Genomic DNA, 26,940 nt, shown 5'->3' on the forward strand with positions numbered 1-26,940 from the left:
TGAAGAATATTACCATATATGCTTACAACTGAAAGGTGTATTTTAAACTGCTATACCAACAGACTTGAATGATAATTTTGAAAAGTAATACGTCTGCATGAATGTATGGATATCTGCCAGTCATAGCCTCCAATGGTTTCAGAGCAGTAGTTTTACAGATGAGACCTCCTTTCTGCTGTTTAGTCAAAAATGGTTCTAAGCTTCCTTCTTTACCCTGCTGCTATCACTCACCCTCTCTAATGGTGCAGTGCTTCTCTAGTTCCTCAGTCCTTTGAGCCAAGCCTAGCAGTTTTTATTGATGACTGCCATCACAACTGGTTTATTCTTTCTTTTAGCCAGCCCAAATCCCTTCCCAATAATTTCTCCTTAATCAGATGAAAACAGCTTCCAATCAAGGGTTTTGCTAGGTCTCCTTGTGTAATGAGGTCTTGCTTCAAACCCTGCCACCTGGGAACTATCCACACTCTCTGGTCCCTCATCTTGTTCTTTTCCCTGCTCAAAGGTGTTCATGCCTCACGTCCTGTACCTGACACCAGCCCTAGAGCACACTGGCTGCCCTAGGGCTGACTAGCCTACCCTGGTCTCCTGGGCAGGGTGGGATCTGCTCTGGGCAGGTTCAATTTCCCAAAAGAAGAGGTGTTTGAGGGAGATGTCCTTCATGTAGCTGGAGAGAATGCCTTTGCCTGCACTCTAGCCTGTGGTCCCCCTCACCTTGTGTTCCCCCGCCTGCTGGCACAGGATAAATCTCAAGACATCAGGAAAGGACAGAACTTTCATGAGGTGGGGAAGATGGAAAAAAAGGGGAAGAGCAGCACAAACAGCAATGCCCTAGATGTAGCTTTTCAGACTTCACTCTTCAGGGTGTACATGGCTGCTTTCCTGCTGTCTCCTAATGTGAGAATTTCTGCTTTATAGAGTTAATTCTCAGTCACTCTTCCTAAGCTGTTAATTATGACTGAAAGGTAGAGGAACTGAGAAAAAGATGCATTAAGTCACTCAGTAAGTCAGTGAAATTGGTCTAGAAACAACACCTTCATGCAGTCATGTGAGGGCCTGTTCCTTGTCCTCATGTTTGGCTTCAGAAATGCCTTTGTTTTTCTAGCCACTGCAATTGGTGGGTGGAATTCAAACATGAGTAACAGAGGCTTCCACTTCCTATGTTGAGGAAAAACCTGCTAGATTGATTTTTTGTGCTGTGTGTCATGATGGCGTCTCAATGCCTGGTCCTGTGCTGCTGCGAAATACCTGCCCTGCTTTTATAAAAATTACTTGAGTGCCAGAAGCGAAGTGGCCAAATGTGTGTGGTGTGCTGCTTTTGCAAATCTCTGCAGACGAGCTTCAGGAATTTCTGTATCGTATTCATTCCACTCTGCAATATGGACATCACCAGCCCCCTTCCTGCCTCTGGCCCAGCCAGGCAGTGAATCAATGTTTTCATTTCTCAGAAATAAGCTTCATATTATTATACACTATGCTAAAGGCCACTGCCATCTTCTTGTGTAGTTTGGTCTTTGCCTAGGAAAACTGAGATTATTCCCTGTACTTGGTGTTCTCACTCATTTCAAAATTGTGCTGATAGATATAGATATAGATATAGATATAGATATAGATATAGATATAGATATAGATATAGATGATATAGATATAGATAGATATAGATAGGAAAATAGGTGGGAATAAATACCATTAGTCTGTAATTCTTTGATAACAAACAGATCAAGTTCTTTGTCACAAAAGCATGAGAAAGTGTATCTAACCTAAATTGGTAGGTCTTCTGTGACAATGTACTTCCTTTAAACTGCTTATGTATAGTGTAGCATTGAAAAAAAAGGCTGAAACTCAGAAGTGCTTTTCCTTATGTTTTATGTGGGGTTTTTTATTTTTTCAATTTGAAAAGGATTTACAATGATTTAGGAACATTTTCCTAGATTTTGCTTTGAATACAAATCATGTCACAGAGCTTTGCCAAAATAAACTTGGCAGCTTACATTTTCTTTCCTTTTTTTTTTTTTTTTTTTTTTTTTGAGTGTTGTCATGTAATGAATATTAATGAAGCATCACTTCCTGGTTTTTGGCATGATACTTTCTTCATGTAAATACTGTTTTTTGAAATACCAAAAGTCCATGTGCAGTTCAAGTCATCAATTAAATTTAGATGAATTTATAAATATTGTTGATTTTTTAAAATTGTTACTGTGTTGAAAATTTTTATCAATTTTGATGGAAATTTAGGGGAAGGTAATTTCGTTAGTTTGAATTCCTTCTTAGCTACTTAGCACATCTTGTTCCTCTATGTCTGTGTTAAAACTCCTGAAGTTAAACTCCTTTTCTTTTTGAGGATTTCACAGCAGCAAACACATTGTTAGTAATCAAATAATAATAGGGAGAAGTGAATCAGTCTGGATAAAGTGAAACTGAGCTGAATTTGATCCTCAAACTGAAACTAACCCCAGCTATTTTGGGATCCTAATTTCTTTTTGTTTCTTTGTTTCTTTTGTTTGCTTGTTTTTTGTTTATAAATTACTATCACACACCTCTGCACCATCTGGCTTTTCCTATGAGTGGAAACAGACTTATCAACATACTGCTACAAACTTTTTATGTGGTGTGACTGGCAGAACTGTTACCCAAAAACTCTGGAATTCTCACCTGAAGGGTGGCTTTTAAGCAATTTCTAGACCAGTTTTCACACCAAAGAGTATTAAGTGGGAAGCAGAGCAGAGAAAAAAACCTGTGCATGTGACTGCATCTTGTTTTTACGAATCAATTTGTGTTAGGCTAAATATTGCTTTTAATTATGACCTGGTGGAACTCTCACAAAAAATGAGAGAAAAGTCTCCCATTAGTCTCATTGTGACTTGAACTTTTCATTATGAAAATCTGCTGGCTGTAATGATGTGACACATGAATTTCTTGGAGCTGAATTTAGTCCTCTCTGTAGTGCATGCTTGTTTAATGTTAGGGCCGTCCATCATGTAGACCCCAAGGTCTAGACAGAGGAACCCATTTCATCTGGCCTGTGCTTTTGTCCCGCAGGAGAAAAAAGTTGCAGTTAGGGGCTGAGTGTGGTGATTTATCTTCTCCTGCACACAGGCAGGCATTTACTGTGCAGCTTATAATGACATACATGTATATATAGGTAGATGACAGCAGGAGCTTCAGGAAATGGCATTTGTGATCGTGAGAATGGCAGCAAGAGTCTGTCAGGGAACTCTCATCAGAATTGCTGTTGAGTTTGTCTGAGGAAGAAGGGCACTAGGGAGCTGCTACTGCAATGTCTGAAAATAAAGAATACCAACCATTAATACATGCTATCGTTACCAGGAGTTTAAGTGTCCTATGCAGACTAACTGCCCAACAAGCATCAAAATTCTGAGAGCAGGATTTGTTCTCCTCAGTTAGTTAGGCTGATAGCTTTGTGCTTTACACTCTAAAGCTGATAAATTCCAAGTGTACTAGTAAGGTGATACACTTTAGAGACTATAATTATCCTCTCAATTTTATAGTTTGGGAGAGGGTAGATAGTTACTGACACATTTTCCAGGTAACTATATTTTTCTCTTATATCGTAAAACTTTTAAAAAACCTATGATACTCTTAAATTCGCTTCAGTGAAACAGGACATGATTCATATTGATTGCAATGGGAAGAGACTCTGGGCCAGTGTTTTGCACACACCAAGACATTTCACTTTCTACAGGCCTGGTCTGTTTTTTCCACAAATGTGCACAATATATATGTATTTGCTGCAAATTATTTGCATATTACATGGTGACCAAAGTAACTTTTGTCCTGTGATAAACTGCAGGGTGCTATGACAGGAATAAATACAGGGCTTAGCATGAGCACATGTGCATGTAAGTATACACACTGGATTGGAGCCTGCAGGCTGGACTTTGCATAGAGAATGAGAACATTCCTCTTTCTACAGACTATGCTTTGCACTTGTGTAGTGACTAGCAGCAGGATTACTGCAGTTGATGCTATACTTGGCAAGATCTAACACCAGCATACAGAAGGCAAAGGAAGGAAATACTAAACATTCACAGAATATTGTCGTCCTCTGGATAAAGGTGGGAGAGAGCTTGTAAAAGAACCTAGGAATACACTAAATTCTGTCAACTTTATCTATGAGGATGTGTGTTGTTTTTTAAAGGAGCTGAACACTGACAAAACAAAATGGACAGTCAGGATTTGAAAAATACATGGTACAAAAGAGCACACCGTTTGCTCCTTTTATTGAAATAAACTAGAAAATAAGTGGAGTCAAATACAATGTATGCTGCCAAGTGGCGAAAGTTGCTGTTACTTTAATGCAACATATTAAAATACATTATTTTGGATGGGGTAGTCTGTGTAGCTGTTGCCATTTTCTACTGAATGCATGTGTCCAAAGAGATGAATTTTATTTAATTAGATAGCTAATGTTCATTAAAAGAAAAAGAAAAAAGAAAAAATTGTTCTTAATTATATGGTTTACTTGTTCTGCAGAATTTTCAAAGTTTAGATATGCTGGGAGTACAACTTTCCTTATTCCAGATCTGAGATACAGGAACAGATTGTCACAATCAACTCATAACTCCCATTGCCTAATCTGAATTAGATCTGCAGATAAACGAGATTTCAGGGTCTAGAGATATTATTTAGCATGCGTTTCAAAGTATAAATTCACTTGATAGTGTGAAGAAGAAATGGATAATATCCAAGTCAGACTTGTGTCCACTCTTGTCACTACATTAAAAAAAGCAATGAAAAATATAAACAAAACAACTGATTTTTTTCCTTTTGTCCAGTATAGTATCTGAGTTCTCAACTGATTTCAAACAAATATATGTAAATGTTAAGCTATTATAAGGTAAGAGATTTGAAAAACAACTGATTCTATATTTAAATGTGAAATGTCCTGTTTGTTTATATGAAGATGCCTTCCTAATTGCAAAACCAGGAGAGAGCATAGTGATCTTTCAAAAACTATTTGATAGTCATTTGGCCCAATTCAGGTACAATAACTATGATCAATGCAAGGCAGTAATACTAAAGAGTTCAAGAAGCATTTGGACAATACTCTTGGGTACATAGTGTGACTCTTGGGGATGGTGGTGTGCAGGGCCAGGAGTTGGATTCCATGATCCTTGTGGGGCCCTTCCAACTCAGCACTTTCTCTGATTCTGTGACAAATTCACAAGGTCAGAAGCAAAAAATGTAGAATCTCTTGAGTACTTGCTTTGGTGCTCAGGGGCATGTTACTGTTACAGAAACTGTGGTGGCAGGCTAGCATTTCTTACCTAACATAGCAATAAAAATGCAGTGTAAAACAGGAGGCAATGGTATTTATAGGACTGCTGACAAATGTGAAAAGCATTGCTACTGTGTGGTTAGCTTTGTAGGCTTTGTTGCTCATCTTCCTGGAACTGTGCTTAAAAATTAGTTTCTGCTTGCTTACTGCTTCTTGTGTTTTAAACAGATACAGAATTTTTAGACAGCTCTCAGTTAAACAAAAGGAAGGGAGGAAGGAAGGAAGGAAGGAAGGAAGGAAGGAAGGAAGGAAGGAAGGAAGGAAGGAAGGAAGGAAGGAAGGAAGGAAGGAAGGAAGGAAGGAAGGAAGGAAGGAAGGAAGGAAGGAAGGAAGGAAGGAAGGAAGGAAGGAAGGAAGGAAGGAAGGAAGGAAGGAAGGAAGGAAGGAAGGAAGGAAGGAAGGAAGGAAGGAAGGAAGGAAGGAAGGAAGGAAGGAAGGAAGTTAGTTTCTGTTCTCCCGCCAACACTGCCCCCCAACATAAAATTTATTCTAGCTTCGCTGTCAGCAAATTACTTTTTGTTGTCTCAGGTATCACTCAGGACTGTCTCCTTAAACTGCAGCCACCCCATTCTAATTAGTTTCATTTTCTGCCCATGTCATTAACTGTTACACGTAATATTATAAAAAGGAAGAGTGATAAGGAGGACAAAGATTACTTAAGATCAACATCAACATCCTCAGAAATTCTGCATGTATTGGAGGTCCTTTGCGCCACCCAAAATTGAGTTCCAAATTGAACTGGGTACTAAAAATTGGGAAGTATCAAGAAATAAATAATGAGGGTCACTGTCAATGATCTGGAATACTTTAGCTAGATAAAGCCTTTATCTCTAGTTGTCTCACATATAGTCTTTTTACACCCCTTTTATACATCCAATTCAAGTATTGTAATTTTTTTCTTTTTATGGAAAGTTGTTAAAAAGAGACATTGCTCACTTTTGCATGTGACAGAAGATTAAAGGAAGCAGTGTCTTTTTCAAATTGATTGGAGTTTCCTTTCTGTGAGTCCTTAGAAATGAAATGAAGGTTGTAGGTCAAGAAGAGGAAAGCAGCTGCATTGCTTCATATTCGTTGCAAAGATACTGTTTCTTCCATTTAGAAATGTGACTGGGTCTATTCTCTTCTACACAAAAAGGATCAATAATCTGGATTATTTTGTCTCTTGTTTCTCCTCACACAGCTTCTGAAATCTAGAAATTAAGTGACATTTTAGCATAGATTATGGATTTCAAGTCAAGACTGATCCTCTGTGTATCACCTCTGCACACCCTGAGGCAGACAGAAATCACTCTGACAGTTGTGATGTAGAGCAGTGAAGGTAATTTCTGAAGATTAGTTTGTGTTACCTTCCATATGCTTTCAACAAAGACTTGTTGACCAAGCTCATCCTAAGTATTGCATCAGCCAGGGTCACAAGTCATGTGGAATATAACTTCTATTCTGTGCGATTTACTTTTGTTACTGTGAAGAATGTTTTACACTCACAGGTCTGCTGGAACACATATTTCTCACTCCCCTAGCATTTTATGGATTTTAGAGATAGTAAAATGCTTACCATGCATACACTCATTGAGTTCTGTGCCTTTCATTAGTAACCCTGGTGTAGCACCCTTCCTCAGTCTGTTGCTCAGTCTGATTGTACCAAACTTCCTAATTCTGAATTAGAAGTAATATCTTCACATTTAGTCAAGATCAGACTTCTTTGATTATAAAAGAAAGAAAAATAAATTCCACAGTCATTAACAGCTCACTTTTAAATGAAATTATTTCAGTGCTGAAACACTAACTCTGTAGAGAAGATGGTTACATCTGTGAGAAAGCTACTCTCCAGCAACAGGGGAAATTAAAATTTCCAACTCATGAAATTTCATGGGGTTTAAGTATGGAAAAACTCCATGGAAAGTATCTATGGAAAGGAGAGAACTTCACCATCATTGTTACCGTTTCCATTTGACCATTGATTCCTTATTGGTGATTGTGAGCAATCATTGACACTGAATTACATGGTCTCCTTGTAATTAAAACTTTCTCTGCTTAGAGAATGAAGCCTCGGGGTCTAGAGAATTCACTTGTGACTGTCTTGAACTGTGAATATGCTATTCCATATGAAGAGAAACTTGCAAATGTTTCATGCTACCATTCAATCAACATAGCACATAGGATCTGTTTAACAGAGACAGGCAGATTGTGTTTCCACCAAGCTAGGTGTTGCAAACTGTTGAAAATGTATCTCAAAGAAATGCCAGGTTGCATGGCTTGCTCTTATGGCAGTTTTGAAGGTGTGCTTTTTTGCAGGAACTCCAGAAATGGGAATTCTAACACAATTTTATGCATGTTGTTCATAGTTCACACAATGATTTAAATAATGAAATGTGTGATTTTTTTTTCTACATTTTTAGAATGTGAATATATGTAAAGAATGAGGGTGTGAGTATTTGCAGATTTGGGTAGTATGATTTGTTGATAAGCATTAAGAAATAGTGGTACGAACTATAAAAGACCTGAAAAAATGGCAGGTTTTGCAAACCTTTACTTGTCTTGTACTTTGTTTTTGTTTGTTTGCTTGTTTGGATATTTTAACATATAGCTGTATCTTATCATTACAGTATTAAAGATAAATATTGTCTGTATGTATGACTTGGCAGTAGATCCTGCTTTGATTTCACATGTCCTCAGAATAAATTAAATCTCTCTTTGCATACACTACAAACATGTTTTGCCAGACAAAGCTTGTCCTATCTTATAAGAGTTGTACACAGTATATTGTAAATCTGTGAAATTGCAATAGTGCTTTTAAATGTATGTTATAATGTTTTAATGAGACATAAATTTGATGATCAAAATTTTTTAAATTTTAAGGTTGTGTAGAGGGGTGGCCTGGGAGAACAAAGATCTTCTGAACTCATAAATGATACTGTAGGATGGAAACCAGTTTTGTACCGGTACATTAGAGAAAAAAGCAACAAAAAAAAACAAAACAAAAAGACCCTACCCTACTTTAAAAAAAAAAGGATGGCCTGATAAAATTCTGCTTCAGATTACAAAAGTAAATAAATACATGTATGTTATATTGTACTATATATTCTTCTGTTCTTTAATATAGCTAAAGGACAACTTCCCATGAAATAATGCATTCCTTTAGAATTGCAGAAGATTTTCATAATTTTTTTAAGCATTCCTATTGTAACCTACATCAAAAGGGCAGCTATGTTTCTTGTATTTGACTATACATATGCATTATAAAAAAGTGAGTCTACTGTAATTACCAGTTTCCAGAGCGAATTCCTGCAGGGTTTGTACTCTCCCCATTAGTAAAAGAGATAAGTTGAAATGTATTAAAATTTCACTGTACAACTGGGAGTTTTTGTTCACAGTAAATGTGGTAATGTTTCTTCATTGCTTGACTGTTTGTGTTTAAATTTAGGCAGTGTGCCCAACAGGGACAAAATTATAGGCTAAAGCTATGTATAAAAGAAAATCCTTCTGAGAAAACCAATAACATTTCTCCCTCCACTGCCTGCCCCCCTTCTCCCTCTTTTCTCTCTCTCTCTCTCTCAGGTTTTATTATATATATATATATATATATATATATATATATATATATATATATATATATATATATATATATATATATATATGTATATATAAAATTTTTTAAACGTTCCATTCTGGCCAAAGAGACACATATCTCATGCTTACTGGAATTCTTCTCTCTCCTAAATAAGGTGAAGGGATAAGAATATACTTTAGCGAACATTTGTGAAAAAATATCCATTGCTTTTTTTTTTTCAGGAAACACCAAAGAAGCAAAATTTAAAAGTTATATTAATGAAAGAAATGCATATTTAAGTAATGAATTACTAATTCTAATGAGGAGAAAATTTTTCACCTCTTAGTCTGGTTTTTTGGGGGCGAGGCAAAAAAAAAAGTTGGGTGGTTTTCCTCTTATTTGCTTATAGTACTAGTTTTGTGGCTGACAGGGTTGGTCACTGCAGTAACACTCCAGGATTGAGTATTTTATTAATGTAAATAAGAATTTATTGCTTTAGGGTATAACTTAAGAACAGGATACATAGTATGGAGTTTTGACCTTGAAGAGAGAGAAAGCATTATTTTCTTTTTAGAATTATTTTCAAAACAATAAAATCTTTCACTATAATTCTTTTACATAACTTCTGTAGAACCCATATTTATCTTCAGTGGATAAAATGTAGCACAGTGTACTGTAAATCCACATAATTCTTTTTTCCAAATTGAAAACCTATCATTTACAATCCAGAAAGTAATAACGTCTGAGAAGGAAAGAAAATCCCCAGAGGCAAAACTTCCTGAAAAGCAGATTAGACAATAAACAATGTATTAGTGTTTTTAAGGAGAATTCCTGAATAAATAGACAGAAATAAATAGTTATTCCATGGGTCATGCTACATTTCATTTTATTTAAATCAGATGCTGCTTATTCTTTCAACTTACAGAAGAAAAAGGAGATTTTGCCTACAATTATGTGCAGACATTTACATTTTTCTTATAAGTTTCCCTATTTATTTGTTAGAAGTAATATATTTGTGTATTTACATCCTTTCACTTGTAATTTTTACTCGATAGACTTTCTGAGATTGATGAAAAATAGTCTAGAGATTATGAGTTGTTTATCTAATTACCTTAAAGACTTCTCACATTCTCATCGTCTTCTGACAGATTTGTGGAGAAACAATAGATGAAGAATAGATATGAGGCTTAATAGATTTGTTATTTGATTTAATAGATTGAAGTAACTCTTTTTGAACCACTTATAATCTACTGAAAAAAAATCCTCTTTTGTGGATCACTGACGCAATAGTCCACATAATGTTAAAATTTGTTGATATTTTCCTTCCATGTTCATGCTAGATCCACAGGTTCTATGTCTTTTTTTAAGATCCTAGAAGTAAAAAACCTTTTTTGAGCATATTTAGTTTTAATTTTTACATCACAAGTTTCGAATTATTGGTTTACATACTTTATTATGAAACATCTATAAGCAGTGGAAATCTGTTGTGAATAGCAAGGGTGGTACCACTCCATAGGAATCTCAGTATACTTTCTCCAATACAGCTGCCAGCAAGATGCACGTTTTTTCTGGAGAACAATCACCTGTACTTTTCATAGAATCATAGGCTCGTGAAGTGGTTAGGGGTGGAAAGAATTTTTAAAGATGATCCAGTCCAACCCTTTACCATGGGCAGGGATCAGCTAGGTCTGGTAGCTCAGAGCCCTGTCCAGCCTGGCCTTGAATGTTCCCAGGGATGAGGCATCCACCACATTTCTGGCAACCTGATCCAGTGTTTCACCACCCTCCTCAAATTTTTTTTTCCTTAAATCTAATCTAAACCTAGCCTCTTTCAGTTTAAAGCTATTACTCCTTGTCCGGTCACTACATGCCCCTATAAAACGTCCCTCCCTCTACAGCCTTCTTCCAAGCCACTTTAGGTACTGGATGGCTGTTTTATATACTCTCTGGAGCTTTCTCTTCCCCTCTCTGAACTATTCCAATTCTATTAATCTTTTCTCATAGGAGAGGTATTCTAGCCCTCTGGTCATCGTGGTGCTTATTTGGACTCGCTCCCACAGGTGCTCTTCGCTTCCTTTGCTGAGGACTCCAGAGACAAATGCAGTGCTCCAGGTGGAGTCTCACCAGGGCAGCTTAAATCACAGGTCCATGGCAGGCCAGTAAAACCAGTGGAAGCAATTTGCCTCCTGTGATCTCTAAAGGACAGTGAGTTGTGATTACTTGCGATGAGTACCTGGGTATAGTTTGCAGTGTTACTCTCCAGAAGAGTCATGGTTAGAGAAGGGTATGTGAAACTGCTTGCAGGTGCATCCCTGGATATTGGATACCTATCTGACACTGCCCACTGCCTTGGCAACTTGTCAATGACTGACAGTGTTGGTTTCATAGCAGAAATCTGGTTTTCTTCTGTAAGAACAAATATCTGTGTTTGCTAACAGGCTCTTGGGCACTGGGAATCCTCATTCTTAAATCAACTATGTTTTTTCTTCAAATTTTAAGCAAAGAAGCACTTGTCAGTCTTAATTTTTCAGTGCAAATAACTTTGATGCCTGAGACCATCAGGCTGGTTTTACATGCTATAGAAACATAGGGTGATACTGCATCTGCAGTCTTTGTAAAGTATCTTGTAGGCAGCCCTGTGAGCTGAGTGTCTAGATGCAGCATGAAAGTTCTACAGAAACTTCCTGAAAAATAAGACATATATTCTGTATTATATTTCTCTAGAAAAGTCCAGGTAGAATTCCTTAATACAGATTCATTTACTGTTATCTGGGATAGAACTAAAAAGCAGCTCCTAAATTAATGCAAGACTACAAATGATTTTCTTTTTCTTCTCTCTTCTTATTCCCCTTTCACTTAACAGCTCTTTCTCAAGAAGACTTGAAAACAGTTTTCTAGCATGCTTGAAGACTAGGTTTTCCTTACTCCAGAAAAAGCTATTTAATCCTACTAACAGCTTTCTCTCTTGTTAGCATCCTTACCTTCATATTGTCTTAGTAACTGTTTTCTTGAATGCCACAGATATATACAACAATATTATTACCTTTCAAATTGTATTTACTGAAAATAAATACAAATAAGAAACAATATTAATATAATGTCATGTGAAATTGCCAACAAAATACTGCAATGCAGTGAATAACTCAGAAGGTATTTGAGTATCTCTAAATGGGAGAGAGATTAAACATATCATAGCATTACATTAATGTTTCAGACCATTCAAATGCAAAGTAAATTCCTCTTTACTGTTTTTTGTTTTGGGCAAAGCATTATTATGTTATTATTATTGAAGTTATTATGGTCATGTATAAATTAATGTTATTTTTTCTACGTGATTCCTATGTATAAAATAATTCATTTACTAATGATAAATCAAAGTAAACCTGTATCATTAAAAAAAATCTGTTAAAATTTTTGTGTCAACAGAAGAAATAATAATGCTGAATATTTCAGCCTTACTTTTTCCCTCATATCTCACCATGTTGTGTGAGCAGCTTATTAACCTTATCTCTGAAAACGGTATATATTAGCATTGCCCATTTTTTTTCAGATTGGGCAGCTGTAGGTTGAGTAGTTAAGTAAGTGCATCAGTGCAAGTGACAGACCCAGGATGAGTATCAAGGTATTCCCCCTCTTCCAGTCCAGTGTTTTGGCTTCTGAATTGCCCATACAAACATTTTAGCTGAGTTTCAAAATTGTCATTTTTGTACCAGAATTGAATGATGGAGGTATACAGTTGCCCTGCAGAGACAAAAATACTTCTGCATGTGTCTACTTCATTCTGCAGTAGGAATGTGCAGCAGGAAGTTTCACCCCAATTTTCCCTCTTTCTTAGAAGTTAAAACATACATAAGAGGGGTATAATTTATCCCTTGTTTTCTTTTGCTTGTGGGTTTTTTGTTCTACCTACAAAACTGTCTTTATCTCAACCCACAATTTTCATCGCTCCTACTTTTCTGATTTCTCTCCCCCAATCTTACTGTGAGGGAAATGAGCAAATGGTTGGGTGGGGCTTAGATGTCAGCTGAGTTAAAACCAAAACAGTTCTATATAATACCAATCTCATTACAGGAAGGTGACATTGTGCATTTCCTAAATGTCAGTATACAAATGATCCTCCTTTTGGTGTTAATGTGAAAATAAACTGTATTCTACTCCTGATTTGCCAACTATTAAAAATAGTGTGATTTCATTGGGATCTTTTTGCCATCTCCACAGCAGATTTTTTTGCTGTGATCTCTTAAAAAAGTACTTAATTAGAAGGAGAAAAAATATTTATTTGGATTCATAAAGTAGTAAAGAAGAGGAGTGACAGATTTTTTAGGAGATTTTTAAAGAATATATATGTGCTCTGAAAAACAAAGAAAAATCTCTGAACCTCAAACTGTGGCATGGTACAGTCCTTCGCTCAACAATGTCTTATGGACATCTTCTTAGCTTTTAGCTTTATAACAAAGAAACAGAATGAGAAAATTAATGGCGAAGGAGACTTTCTGCTAAAAAGGGTTGAAACATTTGCAGAATTTATCTGTCGTCTTCTACTTTATAAGTTATTCTGCCATAGTCAGTATACAGCAAAATGAGAATGTATCTCGGTGTTTCTCATTAGTCTTACTCATTAACTTTGATTATTTTGGTGTGCCATCATGTCTTAAGATCATCTACCATATGATGACTTCAAATTGTTCTCCTAATGACAGTATCATTTACTTTCAATTAAATATTAGTTCAAATTCGTGTAATTTTCGTTTGCAATAGAGAGTAAAATTGTTTGAAAATGGATAGAAAATGTTAATTTAACGTGTTGTGTTTGGGTTTCTCCTAAAGTTGAGACGCAAGCTCTTAAAAGTGCTTTTTGGTTCTAACTCTTTTCATAATTTCACGCAAATACCTAATTCACTGATGTACAACACCTGAACTGTACCTTAAAACCCTGCTGCTAGGGAATAGAGGTCTGCATTAAAACTTTGGGTTCTTAGGTTAATTCAGCTTCAGCTACCCTTCTGGTATTCCTTAGCCTGTTGCACAAGCTGTAAATGACTTCTATTTCTAGTACTGAAAAACAGTTGAAAAATACTGTTCATAGTTGTGACATGTATTCTGCAAAGCTTAGTGAATTTGCTGGTTGCATTGTGAAGTTCCTCAAGCACATTACTTTCTTTCATGGTAATGAAAGCGTTCTGACCCTGTGTGTAGGATCACGCAATGTTTTTGGCATCTTGAATCTTCCTGTCACAAAACTTCACTGTCTTCCTGTTGGATATTGTACTGATATCAGGTTGTTAATTAATTCTGAATTAACTGAGTAAAGTGCAAAATTAATCTTTGAAATAAAGATAAAATTCTATTTGAGACTTTCAATAGCCTCTACTGCTATAGAGTGGCTCCTAATTTATGTTGCATCTGCCCGGGAAACCCTTACTGTCATTGTGTCTAGTTGTTGTTTAGGGAATGTAGGCATCAGGCTAACAAAATAATTTGCCCAAGATCATGCCATAACATGAATTAGAATGGGTATTTCCAGTCCTAAGTGAGCATCTTGCAGCTTGAGGGGTAATCCTCATCATTTAGAAGTATGCATGAGATTCTCTGTGGTGGAATGGGAAACTGCTGAAACCAAATTACAACCTGGCATCAACATACGCCCTTGGCAGAAAAACCAGCCAATAAGGCCAGGCTGAATATTTTGGCCATGCTAATTATGTTTTGATTTTTTTCATGCCAACTGATAATAATTTATAAAAATGCATAGCTGTTTTTGAAGACTTTTCAGATTTATTTATTTATTCAAGGAAAAAACCCGATATTTTCATGTTTCTGAAAAATTTGGATTATTTTTTTGGCAATATATATAAAAGATAGAATCATACTAATTGGTTAGTTCAAGACTTAACATCACCAATACTCTCTTTAACTCAGAGAAGAGGCAAAGAAACATGTAACCTCTAAACTTTGCCCCTCCATTTTATAATCTACAGTGGCTAAGTGGATAGTTTTTGAATGGGTGTAATAAAACTTACTCTTAAGCTGCTAAATGGTATTTCAGGTTCAAGCTGAATCAAATTTTTACAGGCAACCTGTTGACCCCTAGGCCAAAAGTGGATAGAGTTGTAATGGAAATGCTGATGAGCCTTAATAAAGCAGTTCTTCCAAATGTCACTTTTATCTAGTACATGTACTGCAGTATATTACACCTCTTACATGTGTTGTAAATGACACATGAACAAATCAAAATATCATCAAATACAACCCATGTATGTCACATTGGTGCAGAGATCTGGAAAAAGTGGTGAATGTGAGAAAATCTTCTATGGTAAAATAAGAATACCACTTTGAAAGACCTGCTTCTTGCAGTACAAGTAATTACTGAGTTCATTAATTAATGAACATGTTAGCAAAAGAAGACTATTACTGACCAGTGTAGTCCTGATATATTACCAGGTCAATACACTATTGAACATAAAACAGGACCTTCCAGGAGATTTTTTTTCTCATAACCCACAAACACATATATTATTCCTGCATGGTCAGCACTTCTTTGGTAGCCTTATGTTTCATATTACTAATTATTTTAATCACACATCTATATTGCAGTGTTTTATAACCTGGGTAATGAGTAATTTTACAGGTGACATGGGGACAGAGGCCCAGGTGTAATAGGGTAGGATTTTTTTTTTCCCATTTGGTTTTTGAGTGTAAAAGGTTGTAAATGAGCAGATAGGATAAGAGGAATAAATGACTCTTGTAACAGAAATTAGTCAGAGAAATACAGATACTAAATTTATCCATGAACTATAAATGTCTTTACATTTCTGTCTGAGGCAAATAAATAAGTAAAGGGATCTACCATTTAAAATAACTCTGAGCCTTTACATTGTCAGCAGTCAAGGAGCTTAGCCAGGCCAAGCTAATGCAGAATATAATTTTTTTAAAGTCACTAGAGTTAAGACAATTATTTTTGGTATAGAAAATATGTGTGTGTGTCTTAATTCTTTGGAAAAGGAAAGAGTCTTCATAATTCTTCAGTATCTCTGTGGCAAGCACCCTTCCCCCACGTTAGCCCCCAGGTAATCATTGATTGCATCTAAATCTACAGAGATATCTTTTCCTGGCAGCTCTGGTAGTTACAGTAGATTGTTAATCTGTGAATGATCAGAATAAGCCTCTCTGTCTCAGAAATCTCCCTGCAAATTACATCCAAATGCATGCCATAAATTTATTAGTAGCAGTTTGAAGTGCACAGGTCATCTTCTACACTATTTAAAAACATATGTCTGTTACATTAGAAAGAGTCTCATTCAATTTATATTCACTTTTCTGAGGCTGTAGCTAGTCCTTGTCAAAGTAAACCTGTGTAGTTTTTGAAAGAATTCTAAAAAGGAAGATGAGAAAGTCCATTATTAAGAAAGGTGTATTATTAAGTGAAATTGAGATGTCTGCATGGGACTGGACTTTTAGCATTGCTACTTTGAAACAGAAAAATATATGTTTAACAAAAGAGGAGTTTTAAGAGGTTAAAGGCTATTCCAAGATATTGGAGAAAGTGAGAGACATAAAGGCAAGTTACAAGATGTTTTTTGAACCAGCCCTATTCGTGTATCTTGATCATTTTGTTGTTTTGGGAACACATAAAATCCATTACTTCTTTTTGCAGCAGAGTTATGTCTTAGGTGAACCCCAAAAAGGAAATTCAAAAACAACCTTTGGATTCCATGGGGAAAGGGGAAACATACTTCTTGTTTTCTTTTCCTTCTGTTTTTGTTTCCTAATTTTTATCTGGATTTGAAACTGATATGCTCCTATGGTAAGACATCATTAGTAAATTTCTTTCCTCGTGAAGTCATTGTAAAACTAGAATATTTTTGGAACTTCTACAGAATCCTCATCCTACCAACTTTTGTATTTTTTTCTAAAGAAAATAGAGTAAATCTTAAAAAAGATGTTAAGAATGTATATATCTCCATGAGACATACTGACATATGTTTTTGAAAGAAAATTCATTTCTACTTAAAAAAGGAGCAAGGCTTTGAATTTTTAGGAGGCTGGGTTTTGCTATACAGTTTATAACATTCTAGTCATCACAACAAATTTGTACAAGCAGGAAGAAATACATTAACATGTGTTTTCTGTTTCTTTTTCCAGGCCATCCGCTGTACACTGCTAAATTGCACATGTGAATGTTTTCAGCCAGGGAAGATTAACCTGAGAACCTGTGATCAGTGTAAACATGGCTGGGTGGCACATGGTAAGAAATATCTGTTCTGGGCTTGTTTTTTCAATTCTTTCCATCTTTAACAGTATCTTTAAATAATAAAAAGTAGATTGATAGAGACAATAGTGGTACAATTTGTCTACATATGCGTGGCTGCACAATCTGGGTTTGGGCAACGTCTATGCATGCACATGCTTTTTTTACAGCAATTTGTAGGATGAAAAAGTAGGGGTCTCTTATTCTGGTTTCAAGTGCCACTGGAGTTCGAAAGCTTGTGTACCGCTCAAAAGAATATTCTACCCTCCAGAAAATAATGTAGTTCTAGTAGGGCTTAACAGAAAAGCAAAAAGTTTACAGTGTGGTTGCACAGCAGAGTTTGTATTGCAAAGAAGCATCAGCCAATAAGTCATGGGGCCAAATGGAAATTCAAATTTACCAGCGTCAAACATTCAGATCTCACATGTTGAGAGTGTATCTTGTATTACAAAGAAAGTGTGCATGTATGATTTGTGAGTTGAACCTCTCTTCCCATGTTTAAGTATCTTAATAAAGAAAGGAAGGGTTAGGATTCCCACATCAGGCATAAAAGGCATGAGAGGCCGAAAAGTTCACATAAAGGCCTTCAATTTTATTCATCCTTTTCTACCTCATGTTCTTGGAAGTGATTTTTTTCTTGATAGTCATTATCGAATTAGCAGGAGAGAGCTGTATACGCCATTAGAAGGCAAGTAAGGAAGATACCTAAAATGATTTAATGAAAGAAAAATAGGGAGAGGTTGGGGACGCGGGGGGAAAGAAAGATTACTATATGTGCAGAAGAAATTTCTGTTGATGTTTTCTTCTCATGATCTAGAATATTGGCACCTAAGCCGGCACAGGCCTCATTACCAACTTCTGCCAGACATTCAGGGGCTTATATTCTGTGAATTTTATTTCATTTTGATGACAGCTTGGGTGAAAGGTTAGTACTTACCTCCTAAGATACACTCGATCTCTATTTATTTAGTTTATGTCTGTGTTGTTTTGTGCTTGAGTATGCTGACATATGGCAAGTGTGAATGCTCAAAAAAAATTCAACAGCACAGATTGACAGAAAAGTTTTTATTCATATTTATGGAAGAAAAACAGGAATTCAGTTACCGTGCAGTCCCATGTCACTGCCTAAAAATGCCTCCAGACTGCCTAGAAATGCCCTAGTACCACCCAACTGGTAGCTGGTTACAAGTTTATTATATTCTAGATTATCTAGGGTTATAGTTTATCTTTGTTACTCTTATTTCCCAGAAAATTATGTTCAGTCACTGAATAACCAGATTCACTTTTCTTGGAAGAATCACTAAACCTGAAAAAATTTGTATAGTTCAGGCATTCTTCAGGTTTTGTGTAGTATCACCACCTGACGTTTTACTGATCAGAAGATAAGGAAGGACTGTCTAGGTATTTTCCAGGGTGCTCTCCTGATGAACAATAGAAACTGAGAGTCTAGCACTTAGATTCTGGTACATGGACACCTTGAATTTTCTTTTTGATTAGTACATTTTGGAAGAGTTTGGAAGAGAATAATCAGATTTTTTCTCCCTATGAAGTGATTCTTCTCTGTGAGGTCATTGAATCCAAAATCAGAACATTATGACAGTGATTTGAGATTACCACAGTCTATACAATGGAAATGTCCTGTTTTACAAAAAGTTGAAAGCTGAACATGATGATTTGGGATTCACCACCTGCTCCCATACATGAATGCTTAACATTCCAAATAGAAAACTTAATACAGCTATATATTATTAGGAAGTGTTTATTTTGCTATTGTGCCAAGTGAATGATCTTTTTTTTTTTTTTTTTTTTTTTTTTTTTTTTTTTTTTGTACACTGTGTGTACATTCATCTGGAGTATTTACATTTTATGGCAGAGTGAGGCAAATCAGTTGTTTCACATACATCCAGCATGGTCTTGTAAATTATTTTCTGGAGACAATGATGTATCTGTTTCAATTCTTGATCTTAGCTGTTTTTAAGGATTTTGAGGGCAGAATTCAGGAGACAGATCAAATTCACTGCACTGTACCACCTGGATTTCAAAATTATTAAAATCAGGTTGCAGTTCTGAAGTCCTTTACTTTAAAACCGTTAGCGCAGTACTTTCAGAAGTTATTCCTTGAATGCAAAGAGTATTCCCAGCTGCTTTAATTAAAGGGTTTCCTTATGATTTTTGTTAATTAATTTCAACTCAGCTCCTTGACACATGATTTAGTTTTTTACTGAATGCAATTATCAAAGAATAGGTGTTTCCAACAGTAAGTACTCCGCTTATTCAATTCTGATAACCTAGAATCATAATTAGCTGAATAGATTAAAAAAAAAAAGCTTAGAACTGCAGTCTGCTCATGCTGTACTTGACTAATCTGTGTTGAGTTAATTCATTTCAATAGCTGCCATTTGAAACATTGGAATTTTTAGAGGGAAGAGAAAAGGGCAGACAGCCACACCACTGTACTATTGCACTTAGCAACTGCTGGCCTGTTTTCTTCTCTCCTGCTTCCATTGTCTTTATCCTGTTTTGCCTTGCACTTCTTAAATCAGCTGCACACATTTTGAAATAAAAGGTTTCCTACAGGTTCCGATACAGCAGCCTGGAGTTGACAAATGTAGAAGTGCAATTATATGAACAGATACATTGGAAAGTACTTTTGGGGACAGATAAATGTTTCTGTTGTCTAAAGTTCAGCCAATCAATGTTTGACCCATGTACTACAGTGGCAATCCTACCATCAGTGATTTTAAGGCCAAAGACAAAAGCTGCACAGAGTATGGCAGCATTATCAAGTACTGTGCATCATGGAGAGTAGGTTAGTCCTAGGATGAATCTCTAAGTATTTTAAGGGATTTGGGTGACTGCTTTCATTTGTTTTCAGCTAAAACCTGTCTTTCATATTGTCAGGTTGGGCGGGGATTTATTTTCCAATCCCAAAATTAAACGGTTTAAATTGGATAAGCCATTTCTTAAACTTTAAGCAGTCAAACAGTCTGTTTTGACTTCTTTATTTTATTTATGGTGAAGATACTTTGTATAGTCCATATGGAAAATAAAATCTCATTAAAATCTTAATAGTCAAATTTTAAGAAGAATTTATTTTAACCATGGCAGTAGGTATTTTGAAGCTTTTAAACAATATGGTAATTAGGTGACTACAGAAAATAATACTCAAATGCTTGGTTTTTTCTCCTCCTATTTTTTGTATTAAAACAAGCATTCTATGCTGTGAAGATATTCATGACATTTTACTCTCTTTAGCACAAAAATCACTGAAACTTTATTGGAAATAATGAAAAAACTCCACTCTATTTGCCATGCACTTCCTTTAGCTGAAGTATCTTAGCTTATGCAGAAAGAAATTAATTAAGCAAGTCTGCAGTAAAAAGATGTTGATTTCATTGACTGCATTTTTGTCTTTTGTACTTGTCATTGATGTCAGAATAACAACTACCATACTGCTAGCAGAAACACTCTTATTATATCTTGTCCAACACATCAAAAGACCCAATGTATCAATCAAGTACAATCTTACCTTCTCATATTTTTGCTCAAAAAACCCCTGCTAACTCACATAAATTATACTGGAATAAAGCTTTTATTTATGATATTCATTCTACCTATTTTAGTTTCAATATCTCCACAAAAAACCATCCAAACAAATAAACAAACCAACCAAAACAAAACAACCCCCATAGTATAATAATATTACTAAGTTTGTGTGACATCATTGTCATCTTGTTTCAGATTCAATCAGGAAATTACAAATAACAGATTTTTTGTCTTACCCTGAAATGTGTCACTGGTAAAACTCAGAGACCAACAGCATGTTTCTGGTATACTGTGCATACTTGGATCAGCTGAATTTTACACTATTCAATCTGCTCTAGGTAATTAACTATCCTCTAAACATTTTTTAAATGTTTTTATGCTCTTCTTTCTTTTTTTCTTATTTGTTTTCCCCTCTTCTAGAAGAAATGTAGTTCTTAGTCTTCTAATGGTCTTTGATGTCTTTTCATTTGTATCATGCCAATCAGCACAGTTCAGGGCTCAGCTATTCTTTCAAGTAGGATTTAACACCTCTATGCTATGGCTATGGTGAGGCCACATACAGCCTCACATAAGGCTTGGTCCCATATTCTCTCCAGTAACTTTTAGATTAAGTTCTGTTTGGTAGTAATAAAAAAAGACAAAATTACATTAACTTATAGATTTTGGCACATAGAGCCCATCCATTATTTTTCAGACTAAAAGTTGCCATCCAGAGAAGAGTAATACTCAGAGACTTGCCTTGTTAGTTACAATTTCACCTTGTAAAGGAAGTTTTCTGGTGCTATGCTAGTATTTATATAATGCAGGTGCTATCTTGCTGTTAATGAGACTAAGAATTGAAACAATCTCCATTAGAAAATGTAGAATGTCATAAAGTCAAGTGCATAACATGACTGTGACTACTTCATCTAGAAAGGTTGAGTTTGCTGAATTTAGACATGGTAGGTCTAAATTGTCAGGTAAAAGAAACCTGAAATGAAGACAAAAGGAAGGAGGGATAGGTGAAAATAGATTAAGAAAATAAATAGAAGAATGCTGTGGAAATTTTAGAAATCACATCTCTCCCTTAGTCTGAAGTTTCTGAAAGGACTTAATCTAGGAAGAAAGTTTAGAATTTAAATGTGAGATGCATGGGAATGAGATGGGAATGGGTGCTATGTTGAAATAAAATTTATCTAAGTTCCTATATTTGTCTCAGTCCAAAGATGTTAAGTGAAGGAAATCCAGGTTTGCAAAGTCAAAGATAATCCCTAACAAAATAAAACAAAATGAAAACATGTCACTGATCTTAGAGTCTCTGTAAGAACTGCCAGAATTGCCATGTTGTTCTTTACTGAAAAGTAGAGATTTTTAAGAAGAGAGCAATCTTTCAAAAAGAAAATAAAAGGAAAAAAAAAGAGAGAAATTTAATTATAGTTGACTAGTAAAATAATTGAGTTATTTCTGTATTGTCTGATAGGATATGAAAAATCATCACAATTTATGATATCAAATAGGGTTGTTTCCTTCTATTCAATTTATTTAATTATTTTAAATCCTTTAAAATTAGTTGAGAAAATAATTTTTGTAAGGTTTTCTTTTACATTTTTAGTGAAGTAATTCTCTGCAGCTCATTAATAAGGAAAGGTAGCTTTTCATGACTTTTAAAGTAAAACTGTTTTAGATGTAGTCTGGCTTTTCCTGTTTTTAACTTACAAGATCATCTCAATCCATCTGTGGTAACTTTCTTTTGACCCTGAAGGTGGAGGCATATTTTTCATTACTGAGTTGCTTCCAGGAACCTTACAAGATTAACCTTCATTACTGGTAAATATTTTTAAAGTTTCCCCCTTCTGCCTATGCCATTCCTTTATGCTTCCCTTCAGCAGGATTTTCTGAAGCAGCCAGTGCAGCACAGAGAAAATGCACTCTGTTATCTTGTGGGCACTCTGACCCAGTATCTGGTTTTAAAGCCTGTCACATTGGTAGGAATGATATGATGTAGTGTTTGCTTTGTGTTACTCTGGTATCACGCTTAGTGCAAGTCAAACTGAGATGAAACCAAATCCAGATATTAGGACATCCAAGCCAAATTGTATTGTTTCAAAAGGTTATGAGACAGAAGTGGCAGCAAATAAATAATGCTTAGATGCCCCAAGAACAAATAAGAAGCCTTCCTTTTTCATCCTTGTATTTAGCTGATACTTACATAACCATATGGTCAAGAGTTTAATCTTCATGCAGATTTGACACCTTCAGGTGTCAAGTGAGGTTTTCCTGAGGTATAAAGCACAGGCTCTATCCTACATATATCTGTATCTCCTTGGATTTCCCTGGGAATCTGTTCAGTTTGAAATACTTTTTTCTCTTCTTCCCTGCCACCCCCAGGACTTCTTAACTCAGTCAGGAAGAAGTTAGACCTTAACTGCTTCTACCCAATTTCATGGGCTTACATCCCTGGGTTTGAGCAAGCCAATGTCCTTAGAACATGGTCAGGTAAGATTTCAGCTGACCAGGCATTAGGCATTCAGCTGAGGACTGATTGAGTGTCTGGCAAGCCCTAAACAGGCCATGACCCATTCTTAAGCACAGTGCCTGTTTCTGCTGGGTTGGCCTATATTCACAACTAAAAATGAAATATTTTCTCATTGTGAGCATTTTCTTTTCTGAAAAATTTTTAAAATAATAATCACAATTTATGCTTTCACAGAATTGTTATTAATATCATCAGATACTAATTGGCAACTCTGAAATACACTTTTTGAAATTCTGATTGCCGTTTATTAGCTATAAAATGTCCATAGACATTTAGACTAAAAGTATTTCAGAAGTGCAAGGTATTGTTGTTTGGGTGCCCATCATTATTGAATTTACATTTTACAGAGAAGGCTTAATCTCATTTAGTACACCCAACACCATGGGAAAAATTCTAGGAAATGTCTCAGGTGATGATATCTTTCTTCTTAAGGAAAGAATCCAGAAGGAAACAAATCGACTTGCTGTGTGCCAGATGGAACAAAGACTATACAAACAGTGACTCTAAGTTAGCACCTGGAATTATTCTTTCCAGTCACAGTAGAGGCTTCCTTTTGAAAAGGTAGTCAGTGAAATCCATGATCTTGAGCCCTTTAAGTTTGATGATAACAAGCTTGCTACACGCTGTAGCTTCAGATGGGTGAAATAAAGTGTCTGGTGATTACTGTTTGATTCCCAAATGAGGAGGATAAATTCTGTGATACTTGGGATTTCAAATCACCAACAGATTTATGGGGAAGCAGTGGTGGACTTCTGCAACATGCATCCGCTCCAGGATGTTTAGGTGACAGTACCTGCTTACTTGTCTCTTTTAACACCTATGCTGCTGCTCATGAATTGCTGTGATGTGCTAACCACTTTATCATTTTATTACAGTTTATTACATCATAAATTTTTATATCTTCTTAACGATCCTACAAGAAGCTTAATTGTTTATAGGAACATCCTAATTAACCAGAGTTCACTAGGTTAAGCAGAACACAAATTGGAACAGCTCTAAATGAACCAAACCCAACTACTTCATTCCATATAGATTCATAAGGTTAAAATGGGATTTGATTCCAAGAATAAAAAATTCATACTGCTTTCAGATGTTTAAATGATAAAACTGGGGGTAACTTTATCTCAGTTTTCTCTCTTGCAAATGTGAAATAGAAAGGAAAAAGCTTTTTTTACCTACTAGGAGGAATTTTATTTTGAGCTACAGCACTATGAGGACACTTGCCTCAAATTAATTTAGCAGACAACAGTGTTCCTCAATTATCCCATTTCCATCTGGATTTTAGAAAGAGAAAAGATAATACAAGAAATGTACAGTGTGAGTCTCAGAGACTTTTCTAATTGTATTCTAATTGATGACAGTCAAATTTTCTGAAGTATATTCAACAAGAGCTTTGTGAAATGATCAGACTACATGAAATGGGATGGATAAGACTGATTTGTATGAATGGTAGAACTAGTTTTATGACCCAGTCTTCCCAGGGTCTGAATACCTTCAGCAGTCAGCAACTTTAAAACAGCAGGTTTTCCTGGGAAAACTGAGGTGGTTTAGCACATGTGGGAGAACATTTCATAGGCTTGAACCAGAGTTACAACCTAAATTGAAACACCACTAAGGTCTTGGCTTGCCTTTGTGAACTACATCTATGACATCATTCGAACATTAGAATGATATTATCAGGTGTGCAGTGTCTATTGCACTTTCATTAGAGTTTTCAAGGATGCATAAAGATGGAATAAGGTTGGCTGAGAGGAGATGGAAATCCCCCCCATCCCTTTTTAAATTATAAAAGACACGTCTTGACAGAGCCAACTAGTCTAAGGCTGCCCTGCTTTCATTAGAAGACTTCACCAGGCAATCTGTAGTAATTGCTTCCCACTTAGAAGTTCTGTAAAAGTGTGAATCACAGTAAATACAATTGAGGTGCATTAGGATTAAGATGGAAATCCTCCACATCCAGACCACAGTCCAGGACTCCCAAATGTGCTTATGTCTTACTGTTTATAGTATGTCAACCAAATGATGTTAGGATGATTAAGATACATATTAAATTCCATTATACCATTATTAAGGCAGACAATAATTTTTAAAAGGTGTTAATGGCTGATAGGAAGGGGACATTTAGCTTTGAAGACAAGAGACAAAGTTGAATGACTAACGAAAGTAATAGAAAAAGATTATTTATTTAGCATCTTTCATTTCAGATTGTAGATTTTAACAGTGACATAATTAATCTATGTGACAAGGTACAGCAAAAGTGGACTCTCCAACCAAAAGTTCTGAGCCAGTAGACAAGGGCAATGAGAACACTGACCATGCCTACACCATGAGCACAGTTCCTTCAGGTCTGACCGTGGTAGACTGAATGAGAAGCTGGTAACTGTATTCAGTGACAATCTCAGGCATGGCAATGGAATATAGTTAGGTCAAGGGTCCGTCCACAGGCTTCAATCAGGAACAAAAGAAGCTGGGGCCAAAGATGGGACAGAAGACCAGGTTGTAAGATGAGTCTGAAGAGACTACAGCCAGACACACCTACAGTGTAGTCTAGGAGGGGAACGAAGGTCCAGGCCTGAGATTTCATAGAGGTTCTGGACCCCTGGACTTGGAATCCAGGCTGGTGGGCAAAACTAGTGCACTGAGGACTGTGACACCATGATCCATAGCTGCTGTCTGCAGCAGAGGAGACTGCTGATACCAACAGACACAAAAGCAGCTGTGCGATGGAATGCTCACATGATTAATCTACTGTGTTTCTCCATCACTAATCATCAGACCAATCAGCTGAAGTCCTCTTTTACATAGGCACCAATGCACATACTTATGGACAGTAATACAAGGTTCAAAACCCATGCAACAGGCTCTGTATCATCTTCCCTTCCCTAATCCCAGAAGTCAGGTGTTTTCATTCCTGCAGTATGCCTATGCAGGAAATTTCTAGCCCAGATATTTTTCTGAGAACGTGGGATGAAGGTTCTTTACAGCATGTTCCTTTGAACACATTAATTGTGAAAAAGAAGCAGGGAGAAAAAGCCACCATTTTATTTTTATTATTAATTTAGATGGCCAATTCTGGATTAAAGACATGCATTTGAGGTATCGTTACATAAACTTAGATCTAACCTAAATTTCTGGGAGAGAGCATTTCAGGCTCTTCTTTTGTCCCTTTTTTCTTTTCCTTTGCAACCACGTCTTCTACTATAAAAGAAAAATGTTTTTCTACAGAAAGAAAACATAAAAGAAAGATCTGTTTGGCTTGCAGGAATTGGCCAGGGAGGCTGTTTTCCTGACAGGCCAAAAGCAACTATCATAGGGCCCCTTTAAAAAAAAAAAAAAGTCAGGATTTTTTTTTTTGCCCCCCCCCCCAAATTTCATGTGAGCATTGGCAGATACCCTGACAAGCAGTTCTTCATATTTTATTATGTTCTTGTCTGGCAGAATCTCTGTCAGGCTAAAACCTTGTCAGCGGAAAACCTGTCGTAGGATCAGAGGAGACAAAAACAGGTGTCACAGAGGCAGTCAAAACTGAAGGAAAAAAAAGATTAGGCTAAAGAGAGAAAGACAGACAATTACATTAATGCCATTGCTTTTATCTTATAGATGTGTGTTATTATCTCGGGGTGCTGAGTGTGCAATTGCCTCAAAGAAAAGTAGACAGGAGACAAGGGGAAACTTGATAGTTATTAACTGAAAAGGCAGTGTGTCAAAGCTGGATGGGGTTCAAAGTTTTGTAAAGGGATAAAAAAATTGCAGACAGCAAGCAAGGTCTGTGAACAAACTGTGGT

The 26,940-nt window shown here is 36.1% G+C and overlaps 1 protein-coding gene across 4 annotated transcripts in view; it reads left to right on the top strand.

Annotated features, from left to right (window-relative positions):
* The window catches only part of BNC2 (basonuclin zinc finger protein 2), a 333,060-nt gene that overhangs the window by 195,549 nt on the left and 110,571 nt on the right, over positions 1-26,940 (top strand). For all 4 annotated transcript variants that reach the window (XM_066180813.1, XM_066180815.1, XM_066180814.1 and 1 more), the window contains exon 3: positions 16,989-17,091. In XM_066180813.1, coding sequence (XP_066036910.1) covers positions 16,989-17,091 — 103 coding nt within the window. The remainder of the gene's footprint in view (positions 1-16,988; positions 17,092-26,940) is intronic.

Source organism: Chamaea fasciata, unplaced genomic scaffold (genome assembly GCF_029207755.1).
Source record: "Chamaea fasciata isolate MVZ Bird 193981 ecotype frontalis unplaced genomic scaffold, bChaFas1.0.hap1 SCAF_4, whole genome shotgun sequence".
In the NCBI taxonomy this organism is placed as follows: Eukaryota; Metazoa; Chordata; class Aves; order Passeriformes; family Sylviidae; genus Chamaea; species Chamaea fasciata.